Genomic DNA, 20,036 nt, shown 5'->3' with positions numbered 1-20,036 from the left:
CCAACTTCAGAGAACTGTTGTCACCTTCCTATAAAACCAAAAAACCTCTTAAAAAACTGTAAGACTTTCTCTGGAAACCTAAGATTACAGAAACCATATTTTCAGGAAAATGCATATATCGATTTTAAAAAAAGCTTTTCCAACTGATGATTTGAGGAAGAGAATATACTTGAGAAGTGTCTATTTCACATATTTCTTGATATAAGCAACCAGCTTAAGGGCTATTTTTCTGGGACGCTGGGGGGAAAAAGTTCAAAAACTACATAAAAAAAAAATGTACTTTCTCCTCAATAACCTTCAAAAGTTATTCAGGTTTCATTGTACTGAAAATCACATTTCCCCGTTCTATGGGTGTTCAAATCACTGAAGAAAACTTTAACAGCCCACACCGTTCCTTTAATATGTTTGCATTGCGCATCTATTTCATTAGCAAGATTTTTTTTTTCTTTCCACAGACAGATTGTAGCTTTTATCAAAACAGTTTCAATCCCATGGTAACACAACACAGAGCAATTCTTTATGGTTTTATAGGCTTTCATGTCACTTCAAAAGTAGAGGAAAGAGTCAGAATAAAAATTTTACTGCAAACCAGACAAAGTGGCAACAGAACACAAAGGGCAAAGCCATAGAAAGGGACAGAGGATGAAGGGAATGTGAGCTCTGAGCAAGGAGGGAATTTCATGGCAGAAAATAAGTCACTATATTCAGTAGGTGACATACATTTAATTGAACTTTAAATTGAAGAGACCTCCCACAAAGTAGGCTAAAGAGGTCAGACACAGGAATGAACACTCATTTCTCCCTGAATACAGACAGCAAGTGCAATAAGGCAGGAGAGCAGACAAGGTTTCCCTAGGAAAGAACTGACTACTCTTAACCAAACACTTTGGGTGAAGTTTCCTGCTACCACACAATTTTGTGTCAGCTGAAAGCAGATCACAAAAAAGTCACTACAGACTACGACAAACCCAAGGTCTGCATCTCCCCTACACAGTACAGGTTTCCCGTTACAGCTATAAGTAAAGGACATAAAAAGATAGTAATTTTGATCAGAGCAAAGAGAGAATGTGGACTGATTCCCTCTCATCTCACAACAACTGTCATGGACAGCAGCTGTAACTGCTGCTACGGGCCATCAGAGTCCACCCAAGAGTTTTATGGCTCTTCTCATAATCTGAATGCTAAAAGGGCACCAAAAACCATATCTTTTCATAACTATGGATGTATCAGCATTTAGAGCTCCCAGAGCTGGCAGGAGCAGACTGCCTCTACACGGCAAAGACTGAGCTGTTTGTTTTGTATCAGTTGCAGGACCGGTGCCAATCGAAGACACAGGCATGAACTAACCTGCCTAAGGAATATAGGTACACATGAGATTTAACATACGTGTATTTACTACTGAAGTTTAAAAGCTCTGAAGAAGCATTAACACTGGAAACAATCCTTGCATTTATGCAAACCTTGTTTTCACAGGAATATAATTTTCAACCTACCAAAAACCTCTTCTAGAAGTTTGTATTTTACTGGAGATATTTCAAGGAAACTGCCTCAAGCCACCTCATTGAAAAATACTGGCATGTTCTTCTAGTATTTTTCATATGTACATATTTACACACATATATACATACGTGTGTGTTTACACATACATAAACAACTCTTCAAGCTTTATTTCCATAAACAATTATTTTAAGTCTTCCACTTAAATACTTCATGAATTAAAGCATTCACGAACAGAACACACAGGATTTTTTTTTAGTAAAATAGGTCTGAATTCAGAGCATGAAAAGATCTGCATTACACAGTCAAGATGCTTCAAACAGAAACATCAACTCTACCAGCAGACTCCAGTATTTGTCAGTATTTGTCCTCACTATAACAGCTGTACTGCTAAAAGGGAAACTACTGCATGTTTGTCTTCCACAGATGTTCAGCTTTAGATTCATGTAACAGACTTGAAAAAGAAAGTCCAATGCGCTAAAATTGGACTTCAAGCTCCCTCAGGGGTTTCTGATAATTTATGTGTTTATTTGCAGTCACTTCACAATGAATGACAAAAAAGAAAATGGCAAATGAAAGAGGACAGAGTTGAAAGACCAAAAGGTGACTTTCTTCTAAGGTGCACTGAATTGCTTCCTTTAGTTGAAATTGAAGCCCTTCACAATTAACATTATATGATAAAGCTCTTTCTGAGATAAAACCTTTTTTATTCTCTTAACCACTTGCCTACTAGGAAGTACAAACAGACTTGGCACAACAGGTAGCTTTTTCCACATGGGATGTGATCATGCGAAACAACACATTCCCTCTTGTTCTATCATGGCATCTGCCTTTGCTGTTCAGGTCACTGTATCAACCAGGAACAATCCCTTTACACATGGAAAGACAATTTTTACCTGATATAGCAATATCATGTTCAGGATGGCACAGTTTTCCAATAGTAACAAGATTAAACATGCAACTACTATACTAGTAAATTTTAACACAAGTGAAATATTCTGCCAGTCAGAAGTTCCGTAAGTGAAAATGGGCAAAGATGACACTGATCTGGCAGTACTAACCAACTGAGAAATGGTGATGAATTTATAGAGGGATGGAAGCCTTAAAAACGATAAATGGAATCCTGAGCTGCAGTGGTAAGGCGGGACTGGACATTGAGCATCGCTGTAGAAGTTAAGTTCCCCCACATAGTACCAAACATAATCCTGATCACATCTTTTTAAGAAAACTAAGACTGAGGCAAATGAAAGGAAGGGTGATTAAGAGAATATAAGAGGATCATGGATTCTTGTACCTCACTGAGTAAAAGCTCTGCACTACTTCTCAATATGTTTACAAGAGACAAAACAAGAGCTTTCTAAAGTAAATAGTAACAACTCAGAGAAATAAAAATGGCTGCATGTTTGCCTCAAAAAAAGTTTAAACTGCTACTTATTATGGCAACTGCATTTATACAGCAATATTCCAGTGGCACAGGACAAGCAACAACAGAAAACCCTACTATTTCGGATGAAGATCAATATGTTTATAAAAAGTAAGGATGTCTGTAAGTTTTCTTAAATACTTTCTTAGAGTGTCTCAACTCATGGAAATATCAAACGGTTACATACAACAGTGCTGCTGGTTTATTATCTGTACTGATTAACAGATGCCAAAAACTCTACTGAACATCTCTCATTGCTATATGTTTTTTCCCCAGTGAACAAAATAGAATAATTATACCACAAAATACTTAACAATTTTCTGAAAACTGTTTAAAAATATAACAGAGTAACTCTTTATGAGTTTATCCTTGTACTAGTCATTAAAGTTGCTCTTCCCATAAAACTGAAATACTTAAAACCAGCAACTATTTTTATTACCTACCTACATAATCATTATGGATATGGCAAGGACAAAAAGTTACTTCATTTGTACAGGCTAGTATCTATCTGCAGAGACAGACTTATTTTGACCAAACTGATTAATATAACTATGGTTAAATAGAAACAACTAAATAAAAGTCAATGAGGAAAGAACAAATCTCTTCCTCCACCAACTCAGGGCATCACATTTTATTTCAAGTCTGAAAGAATACACAGTGTGCCTACATTGAAGGTAAGATGGATATAAAAACTAGTAAAAACATCAGCTAGTTTGTTTTTGTTGGCCACTTCACAGATTTATGACACAACCACCAAGTAAATCTTTTCAAAGGCCATTTCCAAGGAAAACAGTAGGTCTCCAAAAGACGTTTAGCAATGAAAAATTAACAATGAGGTTATTTACTAAAATTATGAGTTTAGTACTAAACTAAACATTCCAATTTGTAACAGCAAGGCTCTTTTAAATTGAGATGAACAGGAAACTCCTGCAGTTCTGGACTTACCTGCAGAAATGCTACTACTGAAGAATATTTTCAGACAAAAAAGTAGGTATCACCAGGATTCAGAACTATGAAAAATTTGACTGCTCATATTTAATCAATAACTAACATACTCTCAGGAACATATTTTAACATGTTTGCTCTGAGGTACTCAGTTAGATTTTTCCCCCTATGAACTAATGAAATTTTATCAGCATTTTATCAACAGCACACACAGCTAATGGAAATCCTATTCAGATCAATGTGGAAGCTTAAGTGCTTTCACATCCCTCAATGCACTAGCAAAACACGGGAAATAGGTGAATACTATAGAAGATAACTGGCATATTTAACAGGAACATGGATTCTCACATGGGGATGAGGGCCCTAAATTCCTACACGCTTCAAGGCACAACAATTGCTATAATAATCACCAGTCTCCAGAAAGAGCTGGTAACAAACAAACTAAATGACAAATATTTAATGGTCTTTATGATTATTCATTGCTTAAAGTGGAATAAGAAGGCAATTGACTCATAGTAGCTCTAACAGGTCAATCTCAAAGGCACGTCTGTTATTCCAACCTACCTTCTTCCAGCATTTCCCCTCTCCTGCTTCTAGCATTCATAGAATCACAGAATTGTCAAGGCTGGGAGAGAGACCTTTGAGATCATCAAATCCAACTATCAACCCAGAGTTCCTACCCTTGAGCAAATCAACACTCCCAGCCAACTTAGTGTTGTCTGCAAATTTACTGAGGGTGCACTCAATCCCCACATCCAGATCATCAATAAAGAGGTTAAACAGGACCAGCCCCAAAACCTGGAGAATGCTGCCAGCAACCAGCTGCCAATTGGATTTAGCTCCATGCACCACAATTCTCTGGGCCCAGCACTCCAGCCAGTTTTTTACCCATCAAAGAGTCAGTCCACCCATTCAAGTCGCAAGCAGCCAGTTTTCCTAGGAGGAGCACAGCTAAAATAATAAAGCCACTGCCGTTCAAAGTATTTCTCCAGTGATGAGTTAGGAAGCTCAGGCTTGGCTGGGCTAGCTGATAAGCACACTGAAGAAACAAGACCAGTCTTAGCTCGCTCAAGGCTCTCTGCCCCATTAAGACTACACATCTTTTACATCTGTCTCCCATGACAGAATTGCCACCTTCAAGCACACATGCCAGCAGCACAGCACAGATAGGAACTTAAGAACAGAGTCTGAAGTTAGGCTTATTCTTGGACTTAGTAGAGTGGAAAAATCAAGGATTTGGAACAGGGGACGTGAGCACAGATTTACTATGGTCAGGAGAGAGGAATACCCAGTGCATTCAGTACAGAACTCTTTCTTGAAAGTAGAAACAAAACCCAATTTTTTTCAAAGATGTAACAGACACACTCCAAAACTCTAAGCAAGCCTCAAGCATGAAATGTCACAAAAAAAATACATATACACTTACAGGACCCTCTTGGAAACACTAAGACTACATTTCTCAAAATTACTACAGCCAAACACTAAGAAAAAATATTTTTTACCGTTTGAAAACATTTTCTATTACAGTCAACTATTCTCAGTTAGGTGCAGTTATTTTCCCCTACCATATGACAAAAAAATAAATTACAAAAATTTTGAGTAGAAGAAAAGAAGAATCAAAAATACCAGCACCTGTTTTCATTCATTCTAGCAGGCCAGATTCATACCTATCAGATTACTTTAAAACAACAATTAAAAATATCAAAAAGCACATAACAAAACTTTTTCATTTGTTGAGTGAAGCATTTTACTGAAAGCTTAGTCACCAGCTACATTTGTTATAGCTAAATTTCCTGACTTCTGGAACCGAGACTCACAGCATTGCAGAAATTCTGCCCCAAATTGATAAAAAGTGACAGAAAAAGTCACAGTGTTTTATCTTGATCAACAACAGGAAGTTGTGCAATTCTGGAAGGATAAGAGCTGGTCCGTAAGATGGGCCCTTTCCATGATAAAATTATTATGATAATAGGTGTGCTACTGTCTGTAGCCAGAAAGAAAAAGCTTTCAAGAAAAGCCAAAAAAAACTATGTTAAATTGAAGCCAAAATACGCTTATATACAGAACAGAAGGACACAGATGTAACTACAAAGAGAAATTAGAAACAAACTGAAAGCTAAATTAAGCTGTATAGTAGAGGGACTGCAATAAGCACCTAGAAGCACAGCTTATGTTCCAGAGGACCTTCACTGATGCCACTGGAAGCCTGGCTATCAACTGGGCACAAGCTTTAAATACATGCCTATGTAGGTACACACGTACATTTTCGTGCACGCAGATTTACAGTGTATGCCTCATATATTAGTTAAGGTCACATATATTTCCACTGTAGTTAGTGATATACATGGCCTAAAGAAATGTTGCATTTCTTCAATGCACCTGCTTCCACACTATGACGTGCTCATTCACACACGCTGCCTCATGAACCAGCACCTCCCTTATGTCAGCAAATGTGAAGGCAAAAGAGTGACCTGGACAGGCTGGAGAGATGGGCTGAATCCAACGGGATGAGGTTCAACCAGGCCAAGTGCCGGGTCCTGCACTTTGGCCACAACAACCCCCTGCAGCCCCACAGGCTGGGGACAGAGTGGCTGGAGAGCAGCCAGGCAGGAAGGGACCTGGGAGTGGGGATGGACAGGAAGCTGAACATGGGCCAGAGTGTGCCCAGGTGGCCAAGAAGGCCAATGGATCCTGGCCTGGATCAGGAACAGTGTGGCAGCAGGAGCAGGGAAGTGATTCTTCCCCTGGACTCAGCACTGGTGAGGCCACCCCTGGAGTGCTGTGTCCAGCTCTGGGCCCTCAGCTCAGGAAGGACATTGAGGGGCTGGAGCAGGTCCAGAGAAGAGCAACGAGGCTGGGGAAGGGACTGGAGCACAAGTGCTGTGAGGAGAGGCTGAGGGAGCTGGGGCTGTTCAGCCTGGAGAAGAGGAGGCTCAGGGGAGACCTCCTCACTCTCTACAACTCCCTGACAGGAGGGTGTAGCAGGTGGGGATTGGTCTCTTCTCCCAGGAACCAGCAGTAGGACAAGAGGGCATGGTCTTAAGCTCTGCCAGGGGACGTTTAGGTTAGACATTGGGAAGAAATTTTTTACAGAGAGAGTGATCATACACTGGAATGGGCTGCCCAGGGAGGGGGTGGAGTCACCATCCCTGGAGGTATTTAACAAGAGACTGGATGTGGCCTCAGTGCCATGGCCTAGTACACAAAGTGGTGTTAGGTCACGGGTTGGACTTGATCTCAGAAGTCTTTTCCAAACTAGTTGATTCTGTCAAAAGCACTACATTAAAAAAAAAAAGGCAATATCTTTCCCTTCCTAGGTTCATTTTAAGACTAAATCATAAAACAGCATTCAAGAAGCCTGTATCAGTTACCAGGCTCCTTATCCTCCTCCAGAATTTCCTAAAATTATACCTCTAGTACAAGATGTTCTTTTTTTTCTGAAGTATATGAATGCTTTAAAAGAATTCTTACAGGCAGGCCAAAAATCTTTCCTTAGTGTAATACTTAGAAGCCAAAAATATTGCAGCTGGGGTGGAACTACACATTTACTTGCTGTCCAGTTCTAAATATGTATTAGAAAGTGACCAACCTGTGCACTCATCTTGAGCTTAAATCAGTATCCAGCACTGATTTAGATAAATTCCTCCAAGCATAGCAGGTCTTGCTACACTTTTAATAATATATGTATTCTTTGAGTATTTCATGTTATGCAATGCAATGGAATAACTAAATACAAGCATACTGCAGAGAATACGTTACAGCATCATTGACTTATGGCTTAATACATTCCTTCTCACATAAGAACTGAAAAGAGCTGGAAACTACTCTGGTAATGAGAACCACAGAATAAATAAATTATGACGACCTAAAATGACCCAGTTACACTTCATACCTATCTGTGTACTTGAAGAAAACTCTCAAGAAAGATACAAACTGAAAGAGTAGTTTACAAGTTTATTCTTTTAAAAAAAGATATATCCTGTTTTTGAAACTTAATGAAATACTGTAATATTTCATTAGGTTTCAAAAGTACATTTAATTAGTGCTTATTTCAAATAATTACCCTAACTCTCTCTGTTTACAACCTCCAGCTTCTCTCTTTGTGAGCATTTTTTATTTCAGTGGAAGTGTGCCTTTTGATGTCAAGAGATGTGATGCTGGAAAGTAAAAGTCAGGAAAAAGTTATCTGTGGGAGATTTTTTTAAGTCAGGATGAGAAAGAACAGCCCAGAACCAGTACGAGAATCCATTTGCACTGGGAGTTGGAAGGCAGTAGGAGAACACATCTTGTGGACTATTAGTGTCTTTGAGAAGACTAAACACACTTTGAGTAACTCTCCACTATTTAATTTACCTGGTAATCTGCAACAAACCCTCCATCTTTGGAAAGACTCAAGTAGGACAGTTAAACAAAACTGTTACTCAAAGCATGACCAATAACCACAACCAGATCTGTACATGTGAAAGGGAAACTTATTTCAGAATACACAGGAAAGAGGATATTTTGAAAATATAGATAATTCTGGAAATATCTGTAAGAATTATTGCTTCCCATGTGGTTTCGTTTACTCAATTTTAAGGCAAAGTACAAAAAACTATTTCGGGTTAAAAGGTAAACATCAGGGTTTCATTGTGCTTTGTTTCATTAATTCCCTTTAAGCACCAACTGTTGACCCTAAAGCAGAGAAGTTCCTCATCTGTTACTCTCTTTTTAAAAATCAAGCTTATTCCTTGTACAGAAATAAGGTACTGCTGACTGATGATGTGATGAGTTTAAATGAGATGACTCTTACAACAGTTGTGCCATAATTGCATCAGCTCACGACAAACACTATTTTTAAACACACTTGAACACCTAGACTTCTGCACTAGACGTCTGTGGAAGTACCACCTGGATATATTCAATTCCATAAAAGTCTTGAGGGAACATTTCCAATAAACTGAAAGCAAACTTGAGGGAAAAAAAGTCCAACATGGTTAGCTTTAAATATTCAGAGAAGTTGAGGGATGGTTCAGGATACCCATATGCAGAACTTAAGACATATTTTCAATCATTTAAGAACTTTTTCTTTTGCTTGTCTATGGGATCCTTTGGTAAGTCAAACAAGATCTTATTCTTCAGGAGGAAAACCTTTGAAATACTTGCTTTAAGAATATATAAACACTTGCAACTGACTAGAAAGCTGTTAGTTAGCCTGCATAGTCCTGCACATAAATAGCTGCTGGCATGTTAGATGAAAACACATTAGAAGGAAGGTGTAGCCATGCATTCTTCATCATGGACATGAAAACACACCCACAGAGTCTTTGCACCTTGGTAACTCAGCACCAGGTGTCAGAATTACATAGCTGTCAAACTCCATAAAGGTACTAGCAGTATTTCCTCTTAAGGCAGAGCAGAAAACACAGGACACATAACCTGAAACCAAGCCAGAAACCTAAGAGAAGCTAGCTCTCAACCAGGCTGAGAAACAGCCTCCTTAGCTCTTGGTTCAACAGATCGGATGCCACCATACAGGGGACCATAGCCATGGGCTTGTGTGTCCTGCTGCACATCTCCATGGTAGATATGGGAACAATATCCTTCACAGTAAAGACCCCTAAAAAACATATCTCCAACTCCTGCCATTGTGCTGAGCCCCATGAGGAAACACAGTAACATGTAAGTACCAGGGACAACTCTGTTTTCTCACCACAGACTTCCTCAACTCCCAGCCAAGCTAATCATGGAAGAATGAAGAAGGGGCAAGCAGAAGGGAGTCCCCAGGGTTCCTGAACCCAAGGGAGGCAGTGACCACAGGCAGTGTCCCCAGAGTCTCCAAATAAATGAGCAAATGAACAACAGGAGGTTACTTACAAAGCAAGGGAAAGAGCAGGGCAAGAGTAATGACACAATTTAGCACCATGGTTACTGCAGTAGGATATGCATGATTTGCATTTATTCATTATCGTGTACACACAGAAACACTATACTACAATACTATGAAAATACAGCTCGCTTTGCTGAGCAGGTGAGAATCACAAGTTTTATAAGTACATTTAATGTTACTGTAATCAGACAGATATTAATAGGAAACAGTTAAGACTGCACACAAAAAATCCTGTATCAGTAATTGGCCATTTATGCAAATAGTTCTGAAGCCTCTGGATTCATCTTGTTCCTCTGCATGTACCCTCAGAGATGCCTGCTACAGGGGTCCACTCCTCCATGCATTTTTATTATAGGATCACTTCTAGTTCACTCCATGTTTTTTGGCTTTTTTTAGTTATGGCTGCATTTATGTAACTGCCTAATGAATCTGCCCAAACTCAACAGCTTAAGTGTGGGTGGGTACTGCTGCTTCAAGACTGATCAGTCCAGCACCCAAATGAGCAAAATACCATCTTATCATCATCAAAGGCACATGTACCTCTAATTCTTGTTTTTCACCAAAAAACAGCATTGAACTCTAAGCTTAGTTGTGATCCACCAACATCTTCATCAAAGTGAGAGATAAAGCCTCAAAAGAAAAATTACATGGGATCGGGAAGAGAAACTTAAATTAAAAGGGAAAATATAGAGTATTTTTAGAGCAAGACAGAAGATGGCTTACAAAGGTTCCAGAACCTCCGGAGACTGTCAAAATACCAATGTAAAGGAAATTCTTTTGAGCATGCAGCCTGATCCAAAGAGACATTTTCCCAAGATATTTACTGTAATATTTACTGTAACTACTAGGAATCAAAACCAAATAGAATATTAGAGAGCTATTTTATTTAAAAATGTTACAGTAATGAGACTGTATTCTATCGTTGTCATAGAACTTTGGCAAAGGAGAAAAGAAACAATGAGAAAAACAGATGTATCAATAACGTGGACTGCTTGTAGTACAAAGTACCATATTTTCTTTCAACATCAACGTACACGTTACCTAAAGATGAAAAGTATACGGGGTATTTTGCATAAATGTAGTATTTAAGTTTAAAATTAACATAGCTCACTTTGAACTTGATAATCCCTATGGATTCCTTCTAACTTGAGATAGTCTGTGCTATTTTCTCCCACAAAGAGGGAAAAAAGGCCACGAAAGGAAAAACTTTACAAACATTTATCTGAATAAATTTTACAAATACACTGAAGAATGGTGTTTAGATATTTTGCTGCATTTGTCATTTTTCATTTTCTAAAAAAAAAAAAAAAAAAAAAAAAAAAACAAAAAAAACCCACAAACCATATTCTCTGATACTGTTTACACTCTGACAATGTTTGAGTTCTGTTTCAATTGTTATAGCCAGTTAACTCATACACAGCATTTTATTTTGTCCTTTTCTGGAACTACACTACTGGATCTGTTAGAACTTACTTTAAAAATTACAAAATGGCCTTCTGAAACCAGAAATATAATTTAAAAGAAAAAAGAGAGGAAGAAGTAAAGCAATCAGTCCTATATTCCAAATGGTCCTCTACAGTCAAATCCCAGCTGAAAAGCTAAGCAAGGAATAACACAGCATCTCAGGTTTTTAACTACATTTTTGTTTCAAAAAAATGGAACACATATGAGTCACTAAAATCAATCTAATTTCTTCATTCCTTTAAAAGGAAACTATTTCAAGGCTTCAAAATTAGTGGAAGAAAGTGATAGTTTGAAATATGGATTCTCAAAGCACAAAAGCAAAAGGTCTTTTTTAATCTCTACAGTTTCTGATTTGGGGAAGCAGACAATGCTAAAACCTTACAAAAACTAGAAGACTTTTTACAGAGATATTTTAAACAAATTTGTCAGGTTTATTATACCTTAATCATTGCAGCATCACCAAAACTGGAGGATAAATCAACACATAATTGAAAAAATATGCTAGAACAAGGGTTTATCTTCTGTTGAAAGAAAATGATGCATCCATAATACAATCCTTCCTCACGAAGCAAGGAAATGGACAAGATTTACGCCTCAGTTCAGCTGTTGCTTCAAGCCAATCTGAATGTAAGCTGCTGTCAAGTGAGTAGTTTGACACTCTCCTGGCCCTTCATTTCAGGCTGACTACAGAACCTACATCGATTTCCATCCACCCCACTCATGATTTCTACCTAATTGATACTAACTATGCAGTATTTACTTTCCTTCACCTGTTTACATACATTGTAACCTACCAAACCCATTTTTAAATGGCCACCTTTCCCTGGGACATTGAGAAAAACACTAATCCACAAAATTAATTATTTTTCCTGTCTTTTTATCATCAACTAGCACATAACCTCTTACTGTGGCCCATTTAAATGATTTTTCGTGCTTAATGAGGGAGTGCCACAAGGGCAAGCATATATTAATATTAAAGAACTGGTCAAAATAACTAAAATCAGATTCATCATATTAGCTATAACCCTTTACACCTTCTGGCAGTTGTATGCTTAGTCTATTTTTATCTATAAAGATAGTCTTGCCAATAATCACAGTATTTTCAGAGAAACAGGCCTGAATTTTAGTCATGGCATTGCAAATAAACTTTTTGGGTACTGCAACACATTGTTATGACTTCAGAAAATGCTACTACTGAATTACTTCAGCATAAAAAAAATTGTTATACTGCATATGCCCTTAATACATTTTAATACTGTTCTACACTAGAAAAAGCACAATTCAAGTTGTATCATAGACACAGGCAGTGTAACAAATTTCATTCCTGTACAAAAAAAACCCACCCAAAAAAACCCTATTTCTACTTCTGCCAATAACGAACTCCATTACAATACATCTGAGTAATTAAGACATATTTTAAGAGACTGTGATGCTGAACAAACAGATATGCCATATGCTTATCCAAACCCAAATTCTCAGAAGGATACAACCTGAACAACATTCATCAAATACAACAGTCAAGGATTATATGTAGAAACTCTCAAGGTAATGCTCTAGCAATTTACAGCATACCAATGCTTAAAAAAGGCTGCAACAGGTGTCACCAATGAAAACAGACACAAGTAGAAATAAACATGCTTACAGCAACACGCTGTGAATATTTCCCTCTCTTTTTTCCTTACAGCCCGCAGTTCACATTCCGCTGCATGCACTAAAACTTAATTATGGTGGAAAGAGATTGTGGATAGAGCCACTTACGTCGCAAGGCGTAAAACTCTGCCAACAAACAGCACATTGCAATTTCCACCATCACTTACCTCGTATGACCAAACGCACTGAGTTCCTCCGAACCTTCGGACACACCTGCCCACCTCCACGTCCTCGTGGGTAGTGTACATTTCTCGAAGGCATTCACCTATATGTGGCACCATCCTCCTGAGAACCTCCCGACTGAAGATCATTCCTGGCCCTCCCATGCAGAAATTCTCCCCAGGCTCCAGCCCAAGTTTTCCGAGTTCTTCAATATTACCCAGACCAGTCTGTCCCAAATACAGAGGTTTACTGCTGTTCAGTGAGCGAAGAAACTCCTCCAATTTTTCACCTGAAAAAAAGATCACTGTTATTTCTCTGACTTCTCTGCCAGCCACCTCTTTTCCTGTAGTTCAAGCTTTCACAAAAATATAATAGGCACCTGAGACTGCCACAGGAAATCTCCTCTAAAGTAGAATCCTACACCTAACTGAAAATATCCTTGGACAAGTTTACCTTTTTTGTTTGTTTGTTTTAATTAACATTACAATGACATTTTCCTTCAGCCAAAAGTCAGAATACGATCAAAATTAAATTTAATCAGTAAAGTTTGCTCTGTTCAACCAATACTGACGGAAAGCACTCACTTGCTAGTTTAAAACTCTTTCCAAAGTCAGGCAATTTGGACAATATGGTTCCAGGTTGCTTCCAATCTGCTTCCAGGGAAGCAGAGCAAACAAATTAACTAAGCAAAACACATTTCATTATAGACTAATTGTCAGAAAAAAATGTAAAGCTCAGGTCCCTTTCAAATTATTTCCAGTGCTACAATGTTTACACTCTTTTCCTTCAAACCCCTTACCTAGTTCTTTTAAAAAATTCTGATTTCACGTTTACTTGAAATGGAAAGTTTCTGGATAGGTTTAACTCGGTACTGTGTAACCAGTTAAAGGCAGGTTCATTATAACTTCGAAATGAGCCCAAAGAAAACACTGACAACTTTACATCTGCAACTGAATATACATACGTATGTGCCAATATTTGACAGGTGACAGATAGTTGACAAGCAAGCATTTTAAGTGACTCAAAATCAAGAGACAAACTGGGAAGGGTATAGGTACCTTCAGTGAACTTAAAACAGTGTAAGCAACCAAGCTCACAACCTGGGTTTATTTACAACTCCAGCTTCTCTTTCCCGGGCGCGGGACGCGACACGAATAACGGCACAGCAACAGGCGCAGACCAAAGGAAGCTGCAGAGCATCATGTCCTAACGGCGCTATGGAACTCGCAGGGATGGCACTGTCCGGGGACACGCGCTGCACTGAACAGCAGCAACTTCACCCGCGGCAGCTGCGTTCGCTCAGCCCAGGGTCGGGGCAAGCGGGTGACAGCAGCATCACTCCCGAGGAGACCCGCACGGACTCCGCCGGGGGAGCCGGGGGACGAGGCGGGACCAAGAGACACACACCTTGCGGTCGGGCCGCGACCGCAGCGAGCGCGGGGGCCGCAGCACCGGGACCCCACGCCCACCCAAGGGACCGCTCACCGCGCCCGGCGCGCTACAACCCGCAGCCTCTGCTCTCCGCACGTCGGGGTTCCCTCGGGAACCGCAGCGACGACGCGGCTCTCCATGGCCCGCACGGTGAGGCTGGAAGCAAACGCCGCCGGGGCGGGGGCAGGTCGAGATACCCCATGCGCTCCCCGTCCCAGACGAAAAGCGACACTCCCCTCCACCCACCATGGGACCCCGCTGCGCTCTCAAACACCGCTCCCTGCTTCCCTGCCTCCCGCCGGCGGGGCGCGCCCCGGTCACCTTTAATGTAGACGTCGTCGTCCGCCCGCATGAACCACTCGTACTTGTCCAGGTAGTGGTCGTGCATGTACTTGATCATCATGAAGGACTTCTTCTGCGGCGGGTAAGAGTCGTCCACGCCGGGCAGGGCGACGACAGGCAGCGGGGGCAGCCCGGGGGGCGCGGCGGAGCCCTGGCTGGAGAAGAACTCCACGCGGCCCGGCACCGAGGGCGCCCACGTCCGCTGCGCCGCCACCGCCCGGCTGCCCAGGTACTTCTGGGCCGTCATCACCCCCACGTAGAGGAAGTTGCGGGGCTTGGCGCAGCCCGGGGCACCCCCCCAGTCCCCGCTCCCGTTGTGGCTGCCGCCAGGCCGGCCGCTCCGCTTCTCGCCGCCTTCCTCCTCCTCCTCCGGCTCCCCTTCCCCGCCAGCAGCGGGGCTGGACACCGTGCCCTCCGCCGCCGCCGGCGGCAGCTCCCAGGGGCTGCTCCTGAAACTCGTGCCGCCCAGCACCGCCGGTGCCTCCGGCGGCGCCTGCTGCCCGCCCGCCGCCGCCGCGCCCCGCGCTGCCCCCGGCCCCGCCGCCCGGCCGTAGTAGGAGCAGAGGCTGGCGCCGCGCCGCTTCTTCTCGCTGAGCTCGGCCACTCGCGGGGCGATGAGCCAGGAAGCGGCGGTGAAGCCCAGCACCAGCCCCAGCACCACGCTCAACCAGGGTCTCCGGGATCGCGCTGCCATGTCGCGGGCGGGGCGGCTCCCGGAGCGCCGCTACCGCCGCCGGCGTCCCGCTTGGAGGCGACCCCCGTCCCGCGGCGGCCCCAGGCGCGGCGCCTCCTGCCGCGGCTCCCTGCCCTGCCCCGCCGCGGCGGCCCGGGCGGCTGCGCTGCTCCCGAGTCAAACTTCTCCGGGCGGGAAGGCGGCGGAGCGCGAGCGGCGGCGCCTCCGCTCCGCTGGCACCTCGCCCCCGGCGGCGCCTGGTCCCTCCCCGCCCCTCCCACGGCTCAGCCCCCGCCGCACGGCTCAGCCCCCGCCGCACGGCTCCCCGGCCCACGCTCCGCGCCCGCCGCCTTCCTCCGCGGCTGCCGAGCGCCTCACCCCGGAGGGCGCCGCCGGTGCCCGAGCCGCGCCGGGGAAGTGGCGGCCACCGCCGCCGCTCCGGAAGGAAACGATTTTTTTAGGTGCCGCTCGCGGATCCCCCCGCGCCGCGGCCTCGGCCCCCGGCCCGGCCCCGCCGCCCGCCGGCGACCCCTCCGCCCGCTGGGGCCGGGCCGGGGCGGAGGGCGGGTCGGGGCGGTGGGGTGGCGGTGCCCCCGTCGCCCGGCGTGCTCTGGCTGTCGCGGTGTGTCCCGCTCCCGCTGCCGCAGCGGGCGAGGTCGGGGGCTCATCTGCGGGCGCGGAGCCGCATCGCCCGAGGGCGGCCACGGGGCGGACGGTCGCGCCCGGCCTTCTCCTCCGGAGTGGTGGTCGTGGGAGGCAGCTCCCGGGGTGTCGTGTCAGGAGGAGGGAAGCTGCCTCCTCTGCCCCCACTTTGGCCTCTGCTTTCCGCCCCGGACAGTTAACGACTCCCCAGCGGAGAGCGCCTTGCCCTGTGGCGTGGATTCCCGACCTCAGGGTTACGGCGTTGTCCACAGCCTGGGATGACCGACAGCAGGAATTAAATGACTAGGACACTGTTCCTATAGGGACAGCTGTAATTTTGAAGTTTAAGGTTGCTTGCCTGTTCTCCATATTTATATGCATCCCTTATTTAATTGTGCAAGATGCCCATCTCCAGTGAAAGCCATAAACTGCTCATCACATCCATTTGTTGTTTCACTGAAATACATCCAAGCGACAGAAGATCCAGTAGCGTATATTTAACAGTTTTTCAGCAAAACCACCCATTTTTATAACTAAGTCTATGGCATTGTGTGTCACTTCATATGACTTTATCAATTGTCAGACACATATGTCAAGGTGAGAGGAGGAGTATGGAGGCTGCTTTTGTGTGATGCTAGCAGAAGTACTGGAATAGTGAGAGGAAAATTTCAAGCCTTTTTGGAAAAAGGTATCACTTTGCCCACCTAACAAAGAAAGTCTACTCTGCATAGTCTTTAACTATGAAGAGGTCACCTACTGAAGTAATTTGCAGATTTTCTGTGACCCTGCCACATTCAGTGAGCATTCGGTGTGCTCTTTGTGGTTTTGGGATGTGCAAGTATCAGGCTCTGTAAACATACTCTGTGGCTTCCCCAGGATTGAGCATCCTTTCCAAAGCAGCCCATCATTAATTTCCTCTCCATGTGCACACAGGCTGGTGCATTTATGCCATCAAACAGTAAGGCACTAGGTATTTACTCCAGCTGTCATCACTAAAAACAAAAATCCAAGCATTGTGTCTGGGCATATAAACACCACCTGAGACGTTCTGTGAGCAACAAGATAGCAGATCCTGGGTCTCTCTTTACCAAGCTACAAACAGACAGTTTGGAAGGATGTCCTCCAGAAAGCCTTTAGAATGGCATTGAGAATTATCGGTATTATGAGTGTTTCTGTTTTCCTTTTGAGTCTTGCATTTAAAAATACTGCCTCTCAGCCCTTCCCTCCAGCTCCTTGCAAACAGCTGGGAATTGATGGGTCCTGGTGAGTCATGTGTGGTACCATCTCCAGTAGCAGGGGCTCCTTTAGACCTACACAACCCCATCATAATGGTGTCCTAAATTTTCAGACAACTTACTGCTATGAGGTTGCAGAGGCACAATGTATGACGACGCTAAGCCACTTCCATTGCTTATATACTGAAATTACTTCAGTCAGTGTCAACTGTGCTGACTCCTCAGGTCTGACAGCTCTTATTTTTGTCACAGAAAGAGCAGGTGAACCCATGAGAGGTGACCATAAAGCCCTTTACATGATTCCAAGATGAAAATGGACCTTAAGGTGTTGTATCAAAATAGTTTGCAAAGGAATTGAGTATAAGGTATGTATCTACATTTATATTTTTAGTTTAATGCCGTACCACTATTTTGATATAACATGGGGAAATAAGCTGAAGATTTTGTGGGGTTTAATGGACAAAGACACAGAGTGGACCACTTTTATAGGAGCAACGGTGGCATCTAGTGGCTAATAGTAACAGTCCTGTACCTGCCTTCAGAATGCCTTTCCAGATCATGTATAAGGCATCTAAAACACCATTCACAATCTCTTCACAGCAGCCATAGGTGGAAAGCACTGACTAAAGCTAGCTTCACTTTAAGTGGGGCTTAGAATAAGCTGTGAATCTGTCTTTGGGCACAGTCTTATATCCTGCTGGTCCCATGTCCTGTGTCAGTCGTCTCAAGAAATGACATTTTAACAGTGTAGGTTGATCAGCTGAAACACACATAGCCCAGGAGCATATTAGAGCTGAACAGGGAAAATAAAGCATCCAGTTGAATTCCATAGTCAGAAAGGAACTTACTGAACTATGTTTCCATATTTCCTTCAACCTCAGATATCCAACATAAAATAACAGGTCTGCTAGAGTAGTAGGATTTCTTTTCATATATGTAACCAGCTGCTAAAACTTGCAATTTGTCAAAAAACTGAAGCATGATTATGAAGAGAAATTAATTGCTTCAACTGCATTTGAGCTGTTACCTGAAATAGAACTCCTGACTGTTAATTGTGTTGTTTTGCTCTAAAGAGAGCTTTATAGAATAGTAAGATTAAATATACATATATAAATAGGTACGCATATCAAGGGTCAATAACTGTTACACTATTTCTTGATAAAGCAGTTTAGTGACATTCCTGAAAAGAGACCATTTAATTAGGATTGTTGGTATGGTGACTGTCTCAGCTTTCCATATCTGTTTGGTTTATACGTGTTGCTACAAAAATCATATCCACCAAGGCAGACTTTAACATATAAATGAACTTTAACATATAATTAGTGGGGTTTGTTTAGATTTTGAGGTATTAAGAACAGGTTAGTTAACTTCAGAGATGAAAAAAAAAAATCAGATTTTTTTTTTCTTTTTTAGACTATCTTGTTAACATATTGTGTTAATTTTGAAACTACATTTGCAGATGGCTTCAGTTTATGTTGCAGCAGCCACTACAATCAACCCGGGTTTTGCTAGGAAGTTAAGAAAGAATAATTGCGATGAATGTCATTTTCAAAGCAAAAAAAAGCCTTCAAAAAGTGGCAACAAATGGACCTGCTTAATGCAAGAAAGGGGAAACTTAAGACTGGAATATTAATTATTGAAAGGACAGGAGCTATTGCTACCAGACAAATCTGAAAAATTTACAGTAGTCTTTGAAGCCAAACCAAAACTTCTTTCACTGCTTTTTCGCTCCTATTCTTTAAAATATCACTGTGAGTAAGTCTGAATAGCTCCCTTTTAGGTGTGTTAAACAAAATTTATAGCATTTGGCTCTAACTGAAAGACAATAATATGCCTACACCACAAAAATGGCTCACATCTGACCTAGCACAGCCACCTGCAAAAGATAAAGACATTTCAATAGTCTTTGTAGAGCAAACTTTTAGGAACTTTAAGACTGAAATTTCCCTTGAGCATTCAGTTTTATTATGGAGGCATATACACATCACTTGGAGAGCAGTAGTTGCAACTGACAACTGTCTTTTAACATTTTTGTAACTGTAAATTTATTCATTGATATACCTGGGTAATCATATGCATTAGTGGCATTTTGACTAAGAAATAGTTTTATTGGTTTTATAGTTTTTTATTTTTATATACTAAAACTCCACAGTGCTTATGGCTGAATTTGATCTTTTAACATTGTGCTTGTGTTATTCCAGCATCTGACCATAGCCATTTGCATTTCTAGGTACAGTTTTATTTTGGAAGGTAATTATGTGACCAATCTATTAACCCTGAAATGAATATTATTAAAGCATTTTCTGTTGATTTTACTAGGCATGGGGCCCAGCCAAATCTTGGATAAGTATAGCCCTTTCTTTCAAGAGAGAGAAGCTGAGAGGAGGAGAATATATCCTTTGTATATTCCCTCACATTCACAGACTTACAGTCTTACCACCATTTCCTTGCAGAGAAATGACAGCTACTGCAGCAGGAGGTCAACTGCAATATCTTGCTCCTTCACTGCTGTCCACAGAGCCATTTCTAATGCTCATGGACTTGGTCCTATTCCAGACTGAGATCAAGGAAGTGCAATAGGCATTACTGAAAATAAGACCTTTATATCTTGTAGAATTATACATAGTTCTGAAAATCCATCAGTAGCTCAAATTTTAGATTCAAGGTGATTTTGCAGCATCAACTGTTACCAAGCCCAGCTTT

At 42.2% G+C, this 20,036-nt stretch overlaps 1 protein-coding gene across 1 annotated transcript in view; it reads right to left on the bottom strand.

Moving 5' to 3' along the window:
• The window catches only part of CHSY3 (chondroitin sulfate synthase 3), a 133,027-nt gene extending 117,408 nt beyond the window's left edge, over window positions 1-15,619 (bottom strand). The window contains exons 1-2 of the mRNA XM_032676542.1: window positions 14,763-15,619; window positions 13,016-13,299 (exon numbers count right to left, since the gene is read on the bottom strand). Of these exons, the coding sequence (XP_032532433.1) occupies window positions 13,016-13,299; window positions 14,763-15,477 (999 nt within the window). The 5' untranslated portion in view covers window positions 15,478-15,619. The remainder of the gene's footprint in view (window positions 1-13,015; window positions 13,300-14,762) is intronic.
• Between the last annotated feature and the right edge of the window lie 4,417 nt (window positions 15,620-20,036).

Source organism: Chiroxiphia lanceolata, chromosome Z (assembly GCF_009829145.1).
Source record: "Chiroxiphia lanceolata isolate bChiLan1 chromosome Z, bChiLan1.pri, whole genome shotgun sequence".
In the NCBI taxonomy this organism is placed as follows: Eukaryota; Metazoa; Chordata; class Aves; order Passeriformes; family Pipridae; genus Chiroxiphia; species Chiroxiphia lanceolata.
The sequence above is the reverse complement of the archived record's forward strand: the minus strand, read 5'-3'. Positions and strand labels throughout refer to the sequence as shown.